At 40.1% G+C, this 21,759-nt stretch overlaps 1 protein-coding gene across 4 annotated transcripts in view; it reads right to left on the reverse strand.

Moving 5' to 3' along the window:
- Positions 1 to 735: 735 nt before the first annotated feature.
- IFT80 (intraflagellar transport 80) overlaps positions 736 to 21,759 on the reverse strand; it is a 122,049-nt gene continuing 101,025 nt past the window's right edge. For all 4 annotated transcript variants that reach the window (XM_084847393.1, XM_084847394.1, XM_084847396.1 and 1 more), the window contains 7 exons: positions 21,216 to 21,351; positions 18,912 to 19,059; positions 13,824 to 13,995; positions 10,244 to 10,333; positions 9,956 to 10,128; positions 6,612 to 6,735; positions 736 to 2,140 (listed from right to left, as the gene is read on the reverse strand). In XM_084847393.1, the coding sequence (XP_084703519.1) occupies positions 2,027 to 2,140; positions 6,612 to 6,735; positions 9,956 to 10,128; positions 10,244 to 10,333; positions 13,824 to 13,995; positions 18,912 to 19,059; positions 21,216 to 21,351 (957 nt within the window). In that variant the 3' untranslated portion in view covers positions 736 to 2,026. The remainder of the gene's footprint in view (positions 2,141 to 6,611; positions 6,736 to 9,955; positions 10,129 to 10,243; positions 10,334 to 13,823; positions 13,996 to 18,911; positions 19,060 to 21,215; positions 21,352 to 21,759) is intronic.

A 21,759-nucleotide genomic window follows, 5' to 3' on the forward strand; every position in this document is an offset into this window, starting at 1 on the left:
CTTTCAGACTGTCGATAATTGTACGTATCAGGGTCTTGGTCAACCTATCTGTCAGCATCTAGGGGGCAGTGCAATCCCGCTTGTTCACAAAAGCCTTTTCTCATATTCGATACCAAATGCCTGAAGAGGGTTTATTTGTGAAAGTTAACTGTGCTACAAATCAACTCTAATTATTTTATGGATATTTCAACTGTGTTTTGGAATTGAGTTTAAGAGAGACTGCAAATGTTTTTTTTTTAATTTAATTGTTATATTTTATAACTGAATAGGCAGTCTACCATATGTAGATTTTTTTTTCTGTTAAGCTTTATATTTGTATTAGGTTTTAGAATTTATATTTGTAATATTGCAATGGATCACAATGTAATTGGAGTTCAATTCATGGTCCAAACAAGATATATAAGAACAAACAAGTAGGGAAGACAGAACTACAGAATCAGAGGGACCCGTACTTCTAAATTCCGCACTTTTACTGTGAAATCCAGTGAAATTCAAAGAACTCACTGATGATATGCTCATAATGCCATGTTGGACAGTATGCCAAAATGCCACTCTGTTGCTCTTGAGTTTTTTCTTCTTCTTATGTACACCTGACCTGGCTTTCAATCATATATATGTAAAGCTGCTTTCTTGGCTTAAGGAGCAAAGCCTGTACTGGGCTCATATTTCAAGATATTATAAATTCTTAAAGAGAATGACTTTATTTAGCAAGCTGGTTAAAAAACTGAAACACATAATAAAATACTTCAAATATTTATTAACAAAGGCATACATTTTACATTATGTATATACCGGTCACAAAATGATTTATGATTACAAGTAATAATTTATATTAAAATATACTTATTGTACAAAAATATTTTACTACTGTTATCACCATAAAATAAGATGTTATTTTTCATCTATTCGTCAGCCAGGACATTATATTCTTACAATGGGAATAATTTGGTCAACTAATGAGGCTATGGCAAAGGGCTTGAGGTCAATCTTAGCTCCTGGTACCCTGGTGGAATAGCATTTATTCTACATAAATATGCAAATGAGACAGCTTCCAATCACATCTGTGAACTTTTATTAGAAAGGTCTTATAATCAAACATTAAATAGTTTGAGGAAATCCAACTATTAAAAATTATATACTTATATACCAGATTCTCAGATAGATTCTATGTTGAATTCAGAAAAAGGTAGGTTTAGTAGTCAGTATCTCTGATTTAGTCAGCTTCTATTTGTGTATGAGTATGCAAGCATTTGTGGTACGGAGTTTAAGCTTGAATACTTCCATGTCAACAGAAGTTAGTGCAATCAAGGATTACCTATTACCTCACTTACGTTGTATGTCATCCATATCAACAACTTTTGTTTCATAATAGCTGAAAGACTGGCAAGGCTTATTAGGTTTCTTGTGTTAAAGCTAATCCTGCTGTCAGAAAATCATTTACAAAAGAAGTGGGAAGTTCTATTGAATTCCTTAACAATATTCATTATTAAGCTGTTTTAGTACTACAGTCTGTACACATGGTATAATGCTACCTCAGTTCTGAGACTGTGCTTACACTTCAGACTCATATAATTGTATACAAAAAGGCTTCCTTGCACTAGACATAATATTAGACATAAACTATGTCATTAGTTTCAAGACGTGGTTTGCTTTTTTAAAAAATTGCATACTTGGCTGTTGGTAATCTGAATAGCTGACCACTTATTTATGTGATACATTCCATGTGCCTCAACTGTGCTACTAAGACAGATAATCTTCCGTTGAGAAGCTGATCTTGATAATACTTGCCTTGCCCACTTCATACTTCTCATATGAACACTACAAGCAGAGTAGGGTTGTTGTTCATAACAGGATTACATACATACAATTCATTTCATCAACAATAAAAAGAACTACACAAGGTTCAGGACTTGAGAGTCAGGCATTACTGTTCACCCCACAATAGACAGACACTCATACTAAGGCTTACCAGTATGCTGAAGTAGCAGAGTGATAAAACCACTACTTAATATAATCAGCATGGCACTTAGCGCTGTATGGTTACACTTGCTCTGACTGCTGGAGTAGCTGCAGCTCGTTCTCTCTCCTTTGCAATTTCCAGCTCTATTTTGGCTTTGATTTTATCCCAGTTGACTTCAAGCTGTAGAACGGGGGGGGGGGGGGGAGAGAGTATCCATTAATCATAATTATAGTAGATGCATATAAGTTAACCTGGCAAGTCTTTACTTTATATGTTACATCTGCTACAGATTTCTTCATAACTTTCTGCTTTCTCTGGCTGGGAAGCTTTCTGCAATGTGTTAGTGAAATTAAAAAATGAAATTCCTGGTATTATGGCAGGGATCCAGACAAGCCCATGTGGGTGCACAAAATGATTCTGCATGCACATGGGGTTTTGCCAATTTCCCCTTCTAGTGGAGCTCCTTGTACCTCATGGTGTGCCATATAGAGGGTCCTCTGAGTTTAGGGAAATTTTGAAGGGGGTTGCTGCTGGAAAGAGGTGCTGAAACGGCCTGAGCATTGCTCAGGCCAGGTACTGAAATGGCAGAACATTGCAAGTGGCAGTTTGGAGCCTAGCCCTAATAATTCTTAAATTAACATAATGAAATATATCAGCCAAACACACACAATTATCTTGAATTACATAATGCACTTTTTAACTTTGTGGTTTTGAGATCTCTTTCAATGGAACTAGGCTTTTAAAGGGGGAAAGAACAAGGATATACATATATGATCAGTTAGGTGTGATGGATTTGGCCCAATTCACACAAACGTGTGCATTAACCCATTTCTGTATACCTGATGACTGATAACTGAGTGTGTGAATTGACCCCACTGAAAATAATTGTGTTTGAGGTGGTATGAAAGGTCTATGCGTAGTGTTTTAAATCTGTGATGGCACGTTTGCTCATACAAATCATCACATTGCTGTAGTCATCAAATGATGAACATGCATATGTGATGTTTTTCTCCATGTAACAGAGAAGGCCAGGACGTTTTGCATTATTACAGAGCTTTTAGAAGACATGGATTGCTAAATAATTTTATTTAGAAACTAAGGGCTATGAATTTGTACTTTAAAGCATCTTAATAACTCTAGCATACCCCATACCAAAGGTAGATTCTGTGCTATAACTGCAGATTGCTTTACATTCTGAGGCACTTTATGTATGTAATATACTTCCTCTCTGGTTTATAAGTGTTAAATAGATATTTCAAGGGAAGCCTCCATTGAATGCTATTTATTACAAGCTAAATAAGGCTGTAATCCCATGGAAGTTTAGCTGGGAGTAAGCTCCACTGAACACAGTGGCACTTACTTCTGTGCAAACATGCACAGCATTGCATTGTAAATTAATCCCACTGAAATAAAATATCACTCTTTATACATCCATTTTTGTGCCCCTTATATATTTTACCTTGATGCATATATTTCATGCAGTCTCTGAAAGTCTTAACATTTGAGCTGTCGGCAATTCCTAATTATCTGTAATTTAACAGAATCTGTTCTCATATCCATTGTTCTAAGACTAGGCTTGGTAGTCATCATCTTAGACATAAAGCAAGTTCTATGTTTCCTGAAGAAAAATCTGTAATTTTAAGTCTGCAGTATTTTAGACAAGTTGGACTAGTTAAAAAAAACCCACATTTCATGTACTCTATGTGACTCAAGCATGTGCTGGAGAGGAAAAAAAATCAAGGAGGCAAACAAACTTCTCTGGCCTTTTCCAGCCAGAGTGAGTGAAATATTCATTATATGTATAAGTTTCAGTGGGAAATCACCACTTTTCCCCACTGCACTAGTTACGTTGAGCAAGCATTGGGTTACACTAGTGCAGCATCATTAGCGCTAGTGCAGGGGCAGTTGAATACTACCCATAAATCAGAATGCAGCTACTTATGAAGTGTACTTTGAGCAACTTCCATCAACTGCTCCAATTTATGGACCATTATAATCATTACAGGTAAGTGGAATAGAGTTCCATTTGAAGTTTATCTGTTTTCACAAGTAACATTTATACTATGTCCTGGTTTTTGTTTTCATTTTTCATCCTATGGCTGTTTATTTCAGGAACAAAACAAAAACTGCATAAATGGCATCAAGAGTCTTCTCATATTAGTATGTCATTTCTTATCCGTAATTAAAAATCTCTTCAACACCGACTATGGATAAAATCCAGCATAAATCCTACTTAGAGTAGACTCACTGGAATGACTGGAACTTAAATTAGTCTAATTTAAGTCTCATTCATTTCAATAGGTCTATTCTAAGTAGGACTTAGGTGGTTAGGCCTCATCTGGAATACTGTGTCCAGTTCTGGGCACCACACTTTAAGAAGGATGCAGACCAACTGGAGAGGGTTCAGAGGAGGGCAACAAAGATGATCAGGGGACTGGAAACAAAGCCCTATGAAGAGAGACTGAAAGAACTGAGCATGTTTAGCCTTGAGAAGAGAAGACTGAGGGGAGATATGATAGCACTCTTTAAGTACTTGAAATGTTGTCACAGAGAAGAAGGCCAGGATCTCTTCTTGATCATCCCAGAGTGCAGGACACGGAATAATGGGCTCAAGTTACAGGAAGCCAGATTCCGGCTGAACATCAGGAAAAACTTCCTGACTGTAAGAGCAATACGACAATGGAACCAATTACCTGGTGAGGTGGTGGGCTCTCCCACACTGGAGGCCTTCAAGACGAGGCTGGACAGCCATTTGTCGGGGATGCTCTGCCTTGGATTCCTGCATTGAGCAGGGGGTTGGACTCGATGGCCTTGTGGGCCCCTTCCAGCCCTACTATTCTATGATTCTATGATTCTATGATGCCACTATGTTTCCTCTGCCCAAACAAGAATTCTACATTGTGTTTGTTGGTTCCTCAAAAACATTTATTAATGTTGGTTGAGGCCATATTTCTGTTTTTATTTGAACTGTTTTTCATAAGTAACTAGATTATTAGTTTAAGTTCTGACAGAAGGCCATCTGCCTAAAGGCGGTAATAACATAGCTCACATTGCACAAACTAATCTCTGACCTCATCAATACAATTGACTGTTGCAGATTAAATATTTATACATAAATGTTATGGAACAGATGCAAGAGCATCCCATCTCTTCTACATTCACTGCAGTCTGTGGCATTTCTTCATGGTCAAAATATAGATTTCTTAATTTTATTAGAATTAATAAATGGCCAGGATCCAAAGAACCATGGAACAAGTTCTTTGGGCCCAAGGAGTGTTATGCTTTTTTCTAACAGCAAGCTCCTGTGTCACATGGGAATCTGTTATGATGGTGAAGGAGTTTCAAAAGCAGTTTGCAGTATGTTAAAGAATTCAGATGTTCAAAGAAAAAATGTCCAAAATGCAACTGCCCCCTTGCATAAAACTAAATAGCTGTTTGGATTCCAGCCTATACCTTTCCTACTTATTGTGTATTATGTCTCTATATCCATCAAAGATGGCACAAGTAACAGCTGTGATTTTAGAGCCAATTGAGGCCTCCATTTACCACAAGTATTTTATGTTGTTTCAGAGAGCTGCTATTGAGATCTGTTATAGTATAATCAAAACTTGCCAGATATTACTGGCCAAGTTAAGCCTCACATGCTGCTTTTCTAAGTCTCTATCAGTCTAAGTCCCTCTCTTATACAGGGGGAGTGTGAAGGTTATGATGCAGATTGCCAAAAGCTGCATATGATTTTCAGATAATATTCACTAAACCTTACCAAAGGCTATGCTAAGCTAAACAGCACAGTGGTTATTGCTATAGTGATCCCACAGGATATCAATACTAGAATATGTAGTATTCTAGTATTTGGGCATGTTCACTCTTGAGAAGAGAAGACAGGGGAGATATGACAGCGCTCTTCAAGTACTTGAAAGGTTGTCACAGAGAGGAAGGACAGGATCTCTTCTCGATCATCCCAGAGTGCAGGACATGGAATAATGGGCTCAAGATACAAGAAGCCAGATTCCCACTGAACATCAGGAAAAACTTCCTGACTGTTAGAGCAATATGACAATGGAACCAATTGCCTAGGGAGGTGGTGAGCTCTCCCACACTGGAGGCATTCAAGATGAGGCTGGACCACCATCTCTCAGGGGTGCTTTGACTTGGATTCCTGCACTGAGCAGGGGGTTGGACTCGATGGTCTTATAGGCCCCTTCCAACCCTACTATTCTATGATTCTATGAATAGCATTGGCATATATAGAATAGAATAGACACCATATTATTTGGACCATCTTCCACGAGTGAAACTACAATCTTGAAAACTTGAACAATAGAAAAAATGTTTTTTCTATTGAGTAACCGTAATGTTTTATCTTCCCCCTAAATAAGAATTCTACATTTATATTACTTAGCTGCATAATATTTCCACAATATGATCTTCAAAACTGGTATGGGATATCCCCTGACATACTTCAGCCCAGCTCATATACATTAAAAATTAAGCCTCAAAATGAATGCCCCCAAAACTAAAGATTAAAAACTGAAATAAAGTTCAAGCACAAAGTGTTACTAAGTGTACATTGGACTACAGGCTCAAATCATTTCACGGCCACAAGGCTGAGTTCTGAAAATGTGTAACTCAGCTTCCACAGAATACTTGCCCCTTCTGCATACTGCAAAAATCGCTGATTTGTTTCTTTTTTACCAAAGTCATCCAAGAACTTTTGTCGGTAAGCCAGAACTGTGTCAACGTGTGTCTTGTGTTTCACAGCAAGTTCTAGTGCCCTAGAAGAAAACAATAATGAGCTCATCAGGCTGAACTCAGAAACCGGCCTAATTACAAATGCTTTGGTTTTATAAAAATACATGCTGTACAGTGACTGCACTGGTGGAAAGTTTTCCTGACCTAAAGCAAGAAGAAACCTAGCATTAGAGCTGGCAACGATGATGGCTTAGACAAATGTTATGAAGTATGTTATGAAAAGCAGTTATATTTCTATTGTCCAGACAGTATTATAAAAACTGAAATGTATTTTCTCCACTAAATATAGTTTGCTCATAATTTAAAACAACAATTTTAATAGCAACGTTACTATTAACGCGCATAAAGAATGCTTCATAACTGTTGGAGTGGGCAGGTTCGCGCGTAACACTAAGCCACCTGCGAATACGCCACGGTGGGTTGTTTGTTTGCTGAACAACCCACAATATGCTCGACAGATGAACAGGCTTGCCATGCCTTGTTCTCCCCCTTCTTCCCCCTCAGTCCTCCAACTGGCTCCAGAATGTATCCCAGGCACCTTGGTGGCAGAACCCATCTTGCCTCCTCATCCCAGCCCCTCCCCGCTCCAATCTCTAGACCTTTTCATTCACCACCTTTTTTGGGGGGGGGTGCTTTGGGAGTACACAAATGTGTTCATAATTTTTTAAATTATTATTTCCCCCCATTCTTTCGCAACTGTGCAAGCACACACTTTTGCCTGTCTGTGTAGTCTTGCCTTGTCAATGTCCTTATATGTTGCAGCTGTCAATGGAAGCTCCGAAGCACAGTAGGTAACATTCAAGGAAATTGACAAGGCAAGACTGCAGATAGGTGAATTTGTGCACAGTTGAAAAGGATGGGAGAGAGGGATAATACTAAGGGAGAGGCAGAACCCATTTGAGCAGTCAAGAATCACCAAAAAAAGGGGGAAATGCAAGAGCAGTAAGTGCCCCAAAGGGAGGGGGGGAATAACTGAAGCAGTAACTGCTCCAAAAAGGAGCCACAAAAAGTGTGGGAGCCAATATCTCCTCTTTTTGGACTTGCTGGAGACTCGGAGAAGTGTTGAATGGGAGAAGGGCACCGACAAGTGTCAGTTCAACACTTAAAAGGATTACATTGCCAAGTGGGAGATACTGTGTGTCCCCACCTTTTGGTGCACCTCTCACATTGGCCTTCCCTTTGACAGCTGAAACATACAAGGAAATTGACAAGGCAAGGCTACGCATATCTGACAGGCAAAAGTGCACTCCTGAGCACTCGCGAAGAAACGGGGGAAAAACACTTTTTTTTTTTTTAAAGGTCCCATTTGTGTAATCCCAACCCTCTGAAAAATTTAAAAAACTGGTGGCGAACAAGTGATGGTCCCTCCAAAGTGCCATTTGGGCACTGTCCATCACTGGTGAGGGAGGCTGGAGGTGGCACTGGCAAGATCGCAGAGAATGGCACAGGCTTTTTTGCTGCTCTTGCCAAGTGGCTCTGCAGCCAATCCTGGCAACCCACGATAAAATCGCTCTCCTGAGTTCGGACAACATGATAACCCACCATAGGTATGAACAACCCTACAAAAAACCATGGGTTTTCAGAGTGGCTTGTTTGTGAAAATTAAGCTACCTTGTAGACCATGCACCAGGTTTGAACAACATGACAATCCAGTAAGAATAAGTAATTGTTATTAGGACCACAACAGATTGACTATTGCTGGACTTTAAAATTTGTGATACCAGAGATCAAATCTCAGCTCACTAACAGACACTGACCTAATGGATCATAGATAGATAGATAGATAGAGATAGATACACACACACACACATATACACACATACACACACACACACACACACATATATATATATATACACACACACACACACACACACATACACATATATACAGAGAGACAGAGAAAGAGAGAGAGAGAGAGAGAGCTTTGAATAAGCAGAGCCTTCCCATCAGAGTTGGGGAAGACCCCATACATCCAATAGGAATATGCACCTGAGCTCTTGCTCACACAGAACTCCCTATCCATAAAGCTTTAGACTAGAAACTTTGGGCAAATTGCTTTTTCAAACTTGGCTCCGCACTCTAAAAACAAACACATTGCTAGTGCAATAGTTTCTTCAGCACCAGTAGAATATTCTGAAGATGTTCACTAGACTTTTTTTTTAAGGACTATGGTCTGAAGTTACTGGATGCCACAACCTTGGTAAGTGAAACAAGTATGGGCCTCATCAGGGCCTGAATGGGAGACTGCCTGGGAGCCTTATGTACACCAGTGGGATATAGAAGTAACTAATAAATAGTCTGCCCACAGCACTTTCAAACATTTAAATGCTTCACATAAATTATTTCAGTAATCCTTAACACAGCCTTGTAAACTAGACTAGCTCCCATATTTCAGATTGGGCCAGGGGAACTGAAGCTGAAGCTAACAGTGGCTTGCCTAAGGCCACACAGTGAATTTATGGTGGAGGTGACATCTGAACCAAGGCCTTCCCAAGGATGATACCCAGCCAAGTCATGTTTCAAAACTCAGCACCATTTCTCTGCTCTCTCTGTGTGTGGGATAATTTAAAGGGGCATGGGGGAAGCAGTGAGCTTGAGAGGCTCTCATTTCATCCCAAAAGCTCCCTCCCAGTTGTTTTCCCCTACTTGAAGTGTGGATAAGACATATGAACCAGGAATCGACATAGTTCTAAAGAGGCACTGACATTATGTACAAATACAACAGCCAGACTGTTAAAAAAACATGATGTGTTCCATGTATCTAGGGCTTTGGGCTTCGGTTTCCCAAACAACAGTTCCCCATGCCACATAGCCAACCAAACTAAAAAATCTCAATTGGAGAAATCGGGCTCACTAAAGTAGCCTTTTGGGATCCGAGCCATTATACATAAGTAATACCAGCATCAGAAAGATCTGGTTTGGCCTTTCTTTAAAGTAGCATGTAGGAGTAACTAGCCCAAGTTCTACACTGGTTACTCAATTCTAGAATTCTAAAAAAAATCCCACAAAACCAGATTCTCTTAAATATTATTTAAACATTCATTCTGAAAGAAAATGTTTAGCCTTGTGGCAGAGGTGGGATTAAATATGCATTTTCTTCCCCAATATTTAGACTTTAAAGCAACATTAGTTAATAAGTTAGGCAATAAATAGTTTAACAAAACAATGGAAAAGCCTTGCAATTATAATTCTAGAAACAGAAAACTCTTCCAATTATAGTAATTATAAGAAACATGCTACCTTTCCCAGTTGTAAAGGTTAATATTGACTTGAATAGCTTGGTAAATAAGGCCAGCTTGAAGAAGCAGTGTTTCAGCATCCTGTACATTTCCACTGAAAAGCAAGATATGAGCCAATCTTGATTCTTTTGATGGAAAATCCTTGATGGAACTGATATACTGAACTTTGTCGATCTGTTGTTGTTGTTTTTAAACAAAGATAAAATAAAATTAGCACATTTAAAGTTACAATTCCACTTCATAAAAGCTAAAAACAAACAACCCAAACAGTTAAGCCTGACCTACTTACTTCACCAATTGATGCATAGGCTACTTCTGCTGTATTCATATCCTTATTGGCTACTGCCATAGCAGCTAAACATGCCCACAACGTTTGATCCTTAAAATGAAACAGATATATTAAGCTTAAGATAACTTTTTCTCTTATAGAATACAAAAGTCTGTCTTCAGCCAAATAAAGATGACTAGAACTCTACTAGTGCTAACAGCGACAAGGCCCATCTTAAGCTGCTAAAGTGTTATTGTTGTTGTCCCCTCCCTCCCCTATAGTTATTAATTTCTACCCTGATTCAACACATGGGCTGGGATACAAAGAGCTCATGTCCAATAACTTGGACATTAGTGGCATTTTTCCTACTTCTTTCCTTTGAATAGGACATCTCTCCACTGCCCTATCACAACCTGCTTTTGTAAATTCCTTGAGTTTCAAAAATGGTTTGCTATGTGGCAATTTGTTTCCACATAACGCACACAATAGAGCCAAAATTAAATAGTTTCAAATCCTATTTCACTCCATGGACAAATGAAGCATACACTTAAAACTCCAACTGAAAAATGAGGAGTAAGAGGAAAGGACATGATAGAGGTGTATAAAACTATGCATGGTGTGGAGAAAGTGGAGAGGGAGATTTGTTTTCTCCCTCTTTCACAATACTAGAACCTGGGGTCATCTAATGAAGCTGAGAAGATTCAGGACACATAAAAGGAAGTATTTCTTCATACAGCACATCATTAAAACCATGGAATTCACTACCACAAGATGTACTGATGGTCACCAACTTGGGTAGCTTTAAAAGATTAGACAAATTCATGGAGGATAAGGCTATCAATGGCTACTAGTCATGATGGCTATATATTGGCTCCGGTATAAAGCCAATTGTAGACCAGTTGCTGGGGAATATGAGTGGGAGAGTGGTGTTGGGCTTTTCACAGGCATGTGACTGACACTGTGCAAATGGCATGCTGGACAAAATAGGTCTTTGGTCTGATCCAGCATGGCTCTAATGGACGTAAGAGGGCTTAATTTGGTTGGGTTATGCCCAATGTATTTGGGACTGATGTGTTTTATATTTACTGATTTTGGATATATCAACAGCATAATCACTATGTGAATATTTTTTAGTGCTTAATCTGGATCAAAATCTCAATTTATCAAATTGCAGAAATATCCAGAGGCAAATTCAGAACCAAATTTGGGCTAAAAATATTCATATTTTAACTATATGTGGATCAAAGAAGTATTGCATTCTAGACCTGGGTGATCAATCGAAAACATGTATTGGTCAAGATGACCCTTATGCAGCTATGCAAAACCTTATATAAATAACAAACTGCAGCCACCAGAACCAGCTAACTAAAACGGAGTGTGCTTTTTCCCTCTCAAAGTATAAAAGTAAGAATATGAAAATATTTTTACTAGGTTGGATCCAGAGAAATGTAAGTGGAAGTGGGTTTTCCACTCACAAAAGATGCCTCTGCTCTAATTTTGGTGATTCCCCCTGCCTTTCCCCACAGCTCACCCCAATCAGCCTGACCCTTGGGAGATACTTTTTGTGGGGGTGGGAAAAGATAGGGAAAGTCATCTTCCACCTACCCCATTCCACCAATGCTTCTCTGAATCAAACGCATTGAATTCAGTGAGCTACTTAGTCTAAAGCATCCATGTATGTGTTCTATAGGGCCAGAGCTATAGTCCCCAGTACTGTGGAGGATTAAGAGTTTAGGAAATGTTTGCCAGTTTGGGTTTTATGCTTGACTTGTACATTTTAAGAACACAGAAAATAAATAAATTAAAAATCACAAGTTAAAATCAACAAAGCCTGAACTTGAAGTATCAGATTTTATTATTGTTTCCTACAGGGCTTCTCTGTATCAGCTTTCATTTCCTATGCCTTAAAAAGAAATGGAATTCTGAAGTATGTTTAGAAGTTGACTTGATTTTAAGGGAATTACCCTGCCTCTTCTCCTGACCCCTTCACAGTATTTGACTGAGTAAGCATAATACCACTATATTATAATTCAAGGTCAGGAATCCAACAACTACTCCTTAACTGCAGTACAATCTTCTCTCCCAATCCTTGTTCACTAATTGTGTGAATTTTCATTTACAAGCCAACTTTATCTTTGAACTGTTTGTGAATATTTTGTTGGCAGTGTGCCCCCTGCAGGGGTGTGGGCCTCAGCAGGTGCTCAATGATGTCTACCTCTGGCGCCAGTCCTAAATTTGGGGATTGTGGCAAGTGTGTATACATTTCCAGAAAATAGATGAAACACTGAAATAAGTTTACTTATGAGTCATTGTGATCATCTGAAAATTATTATAATGTAAGAACCTTTTAAAATAGGGACAAGCAACCTGTGGCCCTCAGCTTGATTTCATGTGGCTGTTGGCCTATGGGGAGGAAGAGAGGGGGGCAGAGAGAGGGGGAGGGAGAAGAGGGTGGCCCCACCTACTTTTGGCTCTGGCCCTGCCTACCACCAGCATGTGGCCCTGGCAAATTACCCTGAACAGGAAAAGGGTTCTCGACCTTTGCTTTGAAATGTGTTGAGGGAGGGAAATAATAGATTTTACCAGAGTCACCTCACCTGCTGCTGTTGCCTATGTTATCAGAAAGTGAGGAAAAAGAAATGAAAAGGAAGATACTTTAAAAAATCAACAACTGGATAACCTGCTACGTAAAGAAATAGAGGGCAGCCAGCAGCATCCTGCTCTGCTTGCCCTCTGCCCTTTTCCCACCTGCTGCAAAGCTATCTGTTACTGGGAGAGAGCCACCACAGCAGTGCACTGTGCTAATAAGGCGGTTCCTGAAGATAGGAAGGAGTGAAGATAAGCAACCAGCCCAGCATTGCATGTTTCTTTTTCTCTTCTGCCCTTAAAAGGCTACTCATCCTTAAGTGCAGAAAACAGAGAATGTAAACAGTGTTACGATAATTGCCAAACCTACATTTAAAGATCCCAGAAAGGCACATACGATAGTGGTTTGGTAGGAGTTGACAGCAGGAGGGTGGCCAGACAGAGTTTGATAGGAGGGGGCAGTTTGCTACTCAGCTCAGACAAATGGGCAACTACGTCAGTGAGACTGAATTGCATTTTTAGGAAGTGTGTCAAATTGCATTTTTAAAAGAAAGCTTTCCATGGAATTGAATCCTATAAACTTTTGTGTGCATTATCAAATGTTTAGCATAAAGATTTTCAATGTAATAATTCATAATAATTTTAATTTTAAAAACATGTAGATAGAAAAATGTTTGCAGCTTAGTAATAAAGGAAAAAAACATGGCTTTACAAAATCTGAAATATATTTAGAATGATTACTGTCACTGTCCCTGAGACAGTGTGGGATTCTTGAATTATTTTTCTAAACAGCAGATGCCTTTCAGTACATCGCAAGCCAGTCTTAGAAGTCAGGAGCGTTTCAAAAGTGTTCTATGACGGGCCCTTGTTTGCAGGGATGGGGCAGAGAATGGACACAAAAGCCTGCTTAGAATGTGAACAGGTCTATACTTCAAAACTGAAAAAGTAATGGGTCACAGTTACTGTGTATGTAAAAATCATAAAAGCTTATTCTGCTGCAGACTTGTATATTTACCTTAACAAATCGACATAGTCTAATGGCATCTTCCCATTTTGAATTGTTCACATATTCATGAAGTATAGCTGGATAAGGTGAAATACTGATGTGAATAAGTGAACCATCAGCTCTCCTGATAGTTACTTGACTTCCAACAAAACTCACAATCTGTGGATTTTTACTAAATTCACTGTTGAGGAAAACATGATTAGAGATCAGAATTTTTTTAAAAAATCAGTATAGTCTGACTAGAACTGTGTTGAAATGAAAGATCAAGCAGTTCAATCCAAAGTATATTTTCTAAAGCATTAATTGCACTCTCTTCTTTTAGTAATCATTAACCATTAATGGATATACGGTCACATTCTTCATCTACAGTGATGCGAAAAAATTTGTGAGCCCTAATTATACAGGAATTCCATAGTTGCACCATGATAGCCTTTGTGAATCAAAACCAATCCTTCTCTAAATAGCCAATACGGTTTATATTAACCAATTCCGTGTCTTGTGAAATACAAGGATGTATAAATCAGGTAAACAACGCGTACTTAAGAGTCAGGGTATGTGCAAAAGTAAGTGAACCCCTGGTTGCATCAGATGAGTTAAAGGGAATAATTAGAATCCAGTGCTTAAGGAATTAGGTAGATCTTCAGGGGTGAGTTTGGGAGGCTCCACCCTATAAAGAGATCAGAAATTTTGTGAGTTTGGTCTTCACCATACAGTTGTGTGAAAACATGTCATGCCACAATCAAAAGACATCTCTGAGGACCTCAGAAAAGCAGTTATTGCTGCTCATCAGTCTAGACAGGGTTACCAAAACCACTTCTAAGGATTTTGGGCTCCACCAATCCACTGTGAGACAGTGTCAGGAGCGCCCTAGCTGCCTCTTGCAGTCCCCACCAATAGCCAACTCAGGACACAGACGATGAGGAATTCTTTCTGAGACTTTATTCCTTTATTACTTTATGACTCTTTCAAAATACTAGTAGCCAGCGCCAAAGCAAGGAACAGCTCTGGGGAAAGATAGCTGAGTAGCCTAAGCTCCAGGTAAGGCAGTTGGTCCCCGTTTGAAGGAGAATCATGGGAAGACCCTGAACTTATGGGCTAGGGAGAGATCCTCCCTTTTTCCCTTGGGTCCTCAGGACGCGACCGTTGTTTGCGCGCCAAACGAGCGCTACGCCTCCTTTCTGCACCCTCCATCTGTCGTCGCTCCCTGCGTCTGCGCCGAGCATCCAGCAAGCCCCACTCCAGCGCTCTCTCACTGCCAGGGTCACTATCTATCCCAGGAATGCTGGCAGGAGGAATCTCTGCCAGCTGCTGTGCTTGTGAGAGATGAGTGAGCTCCTCTCCCATAGATTGCTGTTCCTCCTCAGAATCAGAACTGCTCTGGGGCTCTATTGGCTCAGTTTCCACCCTGACAGACAGATAGTCTACAAATGGAGAAGATTCAAGACCACAGTCACTCCATCCAGGAGCGGTCGTCCTACCAAAATCTCTCCAAGAACAAACTGGCGTATCATCCAGGAAGTCAAAAAGAACCCCATAGTAACATTCAAGGATCTGCAGGCCACTCTTGCCTTGGCTAATGTGAATGTTCCTGACTCAACTATCAGAAAATGACTGAACAAGAACGTTGTTCATGGGAAGACAGCCAGGAGGAAACCACTGCTCTCGAAAAAGAACATTGCTGCCTATCTGAAGTTCGCTAAAGATGATCCCCAAGACTTCTGGAACAATGTTCTCTGGACAGACAAGTCAAAAGTAGAACTTTTTGGCTTCAATGGAAAATGTTACATTTGGCGCAAAACAAACACTGAATTTGAGCAGGAGAACCTCATCCCAACAGTCATGCATGGTGGTAGGAATGTGATGATTTGGGCCTGCTTTGCTGCCTCAGGACCCAGATGGCTTGCCATCATTGACATAACCATGACTTCTGCAGTGTATCAGAAGATTCTAGAGGAGAATGTCAGGCCATCCATCCGTGAGCTGAAGCTGAACTGGAAGTGGGTCATGAAACAAGACAATGATCCTAAACCTACAGGCAGATCTACAAAAGAATGGCTGTGGAAGAAGAAATTCCATATTTGAGAATGGCTTAGTCAAAATCCGGACCTACACCCCATCAAAATGTTGTGGCAGGACCTGAAGCGAGCTGTTCATGCAAGGAAGCCCTCAAATGTCAGTGAGTTGAAGCAGTTCTGTAAGGAGGAATGGGCCAAAATTCCTCAAAACCAATGTAAGAGACTGACCAACAGTTACAGGAAATGCTTAGTTGAAGTCATTGCTACTCAAGGGGATGCCACCAGGTACTGAAGCTAAAAGTTCACATACTTTTTCACACATGGATATTAAATGTTGAATCAGTTGTGGATAAATAGATGTTAAAAAAGCACGATGTTTGTGTGTCATTTGTTTCATCAGGTAATCTGTTGTTCTTTATCTAGGATTATGGGGTTAGATTAAGATCTAATAACATTTTAGGTTGGAAATACGTGACAATCCTAAGGGGTTCACAAACTTTTTCTTGCCACTGTATATTTGGCCCAACACACATGGCAAGAGACACTTTGGATGTGGTTTTCTCAGCTGGGCAAGAAGAAGGTGATCCGAAACTGCGGGATTTAACATCTATTCCCTTGTCATAAGTCAGATAATTTCCTGCTGAGGTTTAGACTTTCAGCGACTTTTCCCCCTGCAAAGGAGATCACCGCCAGAGGCTAATGGATTCTGATGGCTTCGAGGACTCTCGGGGATTTTCCTGTCAGTATGATTGGTGTTCCTGTCAAGGTCCTTCTATGAACACTGAGATGTCCCAGACAGCTAACGTGATCATGCCTAAGTGCCCTTGCCCTCTTTGCAGAGCCCATGCAGCTCCTTAGTATACATCTGAGCTGAGGACGATGAAGCAAGAGAGACAATGGCTAGAACACAGGTGGAGGAAAACACTCATTCTAAATCTGATTGAACACAGGTTAGAGCTCATTATTGAACCTATTCTGTAATGGTGAGAGTGGCAAAGAAGCATTTCTTTTCCACCTCCTTTGCATCTTCAGAGTGTCATCCAGCAGAACTTTTCCAGGTAGTGAGGGACCTATTGTAATCCGGCGCACTGGGAGAGTTGGTTGCACCTTCAGTGGCATGCTGTGGTAAGTTTGCAAGACACTTTGAAGTTAAAGTTGCTCATATCCAGCATGACTGAAGACTCTACAGTTATTGCAATTCCAGTAGTGGACATATCCAGGACACTGCTGGATAGGACATAACCTAATAGGACATAACCTATTCCAGTTGGGTTAGATGATTTCAGTTGTTGAGGCCTGAGGATGTGGACAACGTGCTTGGTCCTGTTCAGCCAGCTACTTGTATGCCTGCTCCTTGTTCCTCTTGGCTTATTACATCTGGGAGGGGATGACTGGCTGAATCCAGAAAGTTATAAATCCCTCTTTGTGAAAGGAGGTGGTTCCAGTCTCTTTAAGAGGTGGCAATCAAGCTGCTCCTGAAGAAACGTAACTTGGACCAAAAGATGAAAACAACTGTAGGGTGGGTGCTAACATCCCCTTCCTGGGCATGGTGCTCGAGCAAGTAGTCACTGATCAACTCCACGCAGTCTTGGAGGAAACTCAGACCTTTCAATGGCTTTCATCAATACCACTGACCATGGTATCCCCTCTGGATAGGCGGTCTGGGTTGGGATGTGGGGCACTGTATTGCAGTGGTTCAGCTGCTACTTGAATGGCCAGTTTCAGAAAGTGGTGCTGAAGAATTACTGCTCTGCGCTGTGTCAGTTTCTTGGGGCTCTATCTTATCCCCCATGCTTTTTAATATCTACATGAAACTGTTGGGAGAGGTTATCCGGTGATGTGGGCTGAGGTGCAACCAATATACAGATAACACCCAGTTCGACCTCTCCTTTTCATCGAATAAAGGAGAGGCAGTTGATGTTCTGAACCAATGTGTAGGCAAGGTAATGGACTGGATGTGGGTGAATAAATTGAGACTCAATCCAGAGAAGACGGAGATACTTGTTGAAGGTGGTTTGTCTGTCTAGTTAGTGGTACTCGCCCTGTTCTTGGATCCAGTGTCACTAGAGGCACAGGTGGCCTCAGTGGCTGAGAGTGCATTTTATCAGCTATAGCAACAACAGAGACCTTTATTTTCTCCCAGGCATTTTAGAGATTTAATTTTTAGATTTTATGGCTGTTCTTATATATCTTACCTACTCCTGTGCTGTTTGTCATTTTGTATTGTATTATTTTAACTGTTTATAATCCACCAGAGAACATTTACTATTGGGCAGATTTAAAAAAATGAATAAAATAATAATAAAATAAATTGCAACCCTACATGGACAGAGATAGTTTTGTAACAGTTATTCAAGCTCTGGTAAATCCCATTTGGATTATTGCAATGTGTTATATGTGGAGGTGCCTTTGAAAATGGTCTGGAAACTTCAGTTAGCCCAAAACAGTGAGGCTAGACTGTTAAGTGGGGTTGGCCAATGCAATCATATTATGCCAGTATTTTGCCATCTGCACTGACTGCCAGTCCATTTCTGGGCTCAATTCAAAGTGCTGATTTTAACTTTTAACAGTCCTAAATGGCTTGAAGCCAGACTATTTGAAGGAGTGTCTTCTCCCTTATATGCTTACCCGAATTCTCATTGTCCAAGGCCCTCCTCCAGGTTCTCCTGCCAAATGAAGTGCGGTGGGTGATTACAAGAGAGAGGCCCTTTTCAGTGGTGGCACCCTGTCTGTGGATGCCCTCTCCAAAAGGCTTGCCTGTTGTTTACATTATGGTCTTTTCAGCTCTAGATGAAGACATTTTTATTCTCCCAGGTTCTTTAAGAACTGTTCTTTGTTGCTTTAGATCTTAGCACTTTTATTCTGCTGCTGGCTTTTTATTTTGGTTTTTATGCTGCACTATTTTGCCTTTTGCTGCTGATTTTGTCTTGGTGTTATGATGTGCTGTTTTTCTCATTGTCTACTGTTTTATATTTTATGCTCTTAATTCATCTGTACACCACCCACTGTACTCTGTTACTGGGTAGTCCATAAGTGTAATAAATAAATAAATAAAGGGAGGCAGCAAAGAAGTATACAATACCTTGCATTCTTTTCATAGACTGTTTTTGGCAAGAGATCTTTGTCTACATATACTGCATTGGGATAGTACCAGACTGTGAAACATGTGTCTTGTAGTCCACAAAGTATGTTGCACGTATCATTCCATGCCAAAGTATGCACCATTGTTCCTTAACAGAGAGTATGCAGAATAAAATATCTGCTCAAGCACATGGCACTACAATATAAACACCAACATCTTCAACTCTTCTCTGCCAGTAAATATGATTCTAAGTAACATAGTTGTGTCCTATGTAAAATAATGTCTATATTTTACTTCCTATAAATTATAATTTGTGTCCTGAAAGATAATAACAGAATAAAGAAGCGCAAGCCTACAAGAATTTATGGACACTTTGTTAAACCCTCTCCATATTGTCCATTGTGTGTGCGTTCTGAAGTAGGCGGTGCCATTCATGCATGGCCTGTTTCTCTCCAAGCACTCTGGCCTGTAGATTGCTACAACTCAGTCCTCCTACTGGGGTTTTATGCCTTGGCCAATATAACACCACAGGGTCTCCTTGCCTTGGCTGCTCCAGCCACTAGATGCCAAAAACACACTCATCCTGGTGCTACTCACATGGCTTCAGAGTTACTTATAGCCTGGAAAGACACTTAATTTTTTCCCGTTTGGTTATATACACAGGTACTATTTATTTCCTTGTAACTGTGTGACTGTTGTTCTGTTTGCTTCTTTTAACTTACTTTTTTGGAGTTGGCAAGACATAGGAAACTCGGAAGCCTTGAAGTCTGTGGGCTTCCAATCGGCGAGGGTGCAATCAATAGGATACCGCCCTAAAACTCTCAATAGCACGGTACACCTGACTGTACAGACAGGACAGGCTCTGACTGCAAATGCAGTTTATTGTTTTTTAAAATGTGGTATAAAGTAAAAAAAAGCAAACAACAGTATGATATAGAAAACACTGAAATTCATTGATTTGGCAATGTCATCCTCTGGGTTCTCCATAAAAAGTGAGTAAACACATTGCTCTACATAGGTACAGAACTCATATGTGGGGCTGCACAGAGACCATGAAAAAGTATGGAGTGATACCACTTTAAAATCAACATTATTTTATTGCTGATTTATTAAAAGCACTAAGCTTGTTCATTTATCAATATGAAGTGATGTGCAGATGTTAGAAATTGCAAATGACATTGGCTCTATTGCAAACTTCTCTTTAATCCGTACTTGCAAAAATATTTACCAAGCCAACTGTGGGAATTTTGTTTCTGCATAGTGCCAACCTGCCAGTCCCAACCGCTAAGGGCTGGTTCTGCCATTACTTCAGCACATAGGAGCTTCAGTATGACTTTTTTCCACTTGGCTAATGCAGGAATAAGATCATGTGGGAGGGGCCACTAACATGACTTCTTACTACAAAACATTGCCTCGAGGTCCACAGGATATAATGACTTAACAGAGAATTAGATAAATCCATGAATGATGAAGGGTCTATCAGTGTCTTATTAGCCATAATAGCTAAATGGAGGTTCCATGTTCAGAAAATTCTGAATACCAATTGTTGGGGGCAAATAATGGGGAAGGGTTGTGGCCTTCATGCCCTACTTGTAGGCTTCTAGAAGGCATCTGGTAGACCACTGCTGGAAACTGAATGCTGGGATAGCTGGATGTTTGGTCTTGAACTAATAGAGCTTTTCTTACTTTTTAATGTCATTTGGTCAACAATGATGTGGGAAGCAGCCACATGTTAGCTTCTCCCATGTGACTTGGGATCTCTACATTATTGGAATACCATGGGAATGAACCATGCTGCTGAGATAATGACATAATCAGCTCTACATGGGAAAGCCTTAAGTATTTTGTGTTACGCTGGGCAGGATCCAAGGTGGCCTTCTGTGCATAGCCAACTCTGCTGACTCCGGTGTGTGCACCGCTCCTACCACTGGCAGCCACAATGTAGCACTTCCAGGGGTAAGCCCCGAAACAAGTGGAAATGCTATTTTTGGAAGGGGCAGGTAGCACCCCTTCCAGAAATGAGCATTTCCATTTGTTTTGGGGCTTGCCCCCCGAAGCACTACATTGCAGCCTCCAGTGGGGGCTGGCCATGCACAGAAGGCCCCCAATGGATCTTGCCCACTGTCCCTAACATTCTCCTCTTGCAGGTTATAAACTTACCATTTCAGTGCAACTTCAAGAAATGATATGTATGTTAAAGCAAACAAACTTAATTTCGGCGGGGGGGGGGTTCTTTTGCTAATATTGAAAAGGCGAGAGGTGGTGGTGGTTGTGGAGAAATTGTTGCAGGAAGCCAGTTCTTACCTATTTTGATAACTTTCTGTTCTTTCCCAAATCTCTTCACAGAAGTTATATAAAGGTCTCTGTTTTTGTCAATAAAAGCAATTTTCCTTTCATTTGTAAGACCCTTCTGGTCTAAAGCAATTTCCATGATTTCTGTCTATAACGATATTGAACAGCATCAGATATTAGATTTTTAAATAAAACAAATAAACAAACCCATGGATAAGCCATTATAGGAGATAAGCATTTTGTACATTGATTAGATTACTTTCTCGCTTTATGTCAAGGACATGTTACAATGTATCTTTACTTTGTTTCTACCTTCACAATAGTGTGAGGTAGGTTGGGTTGAAAAAGAGTGATTTTGTCAAAGAAGAAGACTTGAACCCGAGTGACCCATTTCCATATTCCTGCCATCCCCATTCACCATAACCACACAAGCTCCAAAACTAATTTGTACACCATGCTCAGTAAAAAATACCACTTATACCAGGTCTTCAAACAGCACTTTTGGCCTATTAGTAGAATTATATTGTAATCAGAATAGTTTTTAGGTCTGCAGGTG

The sequence above is a fragment of the Heloderma suspectum genome, chromosome 3 (assembly GCF_057233095.1).
Source record: "Heloderma suspectum isolate Gila_16-S chromosome 3, 16-S_ref, whole genome shotgun sequence".
Classification (NCBI taxonomy): Eukaryota; Metazoa; Chordata; class Lepidosauria; order Squamata; family Helodermatidae; genus Heloderma; species Heloderma suspectum.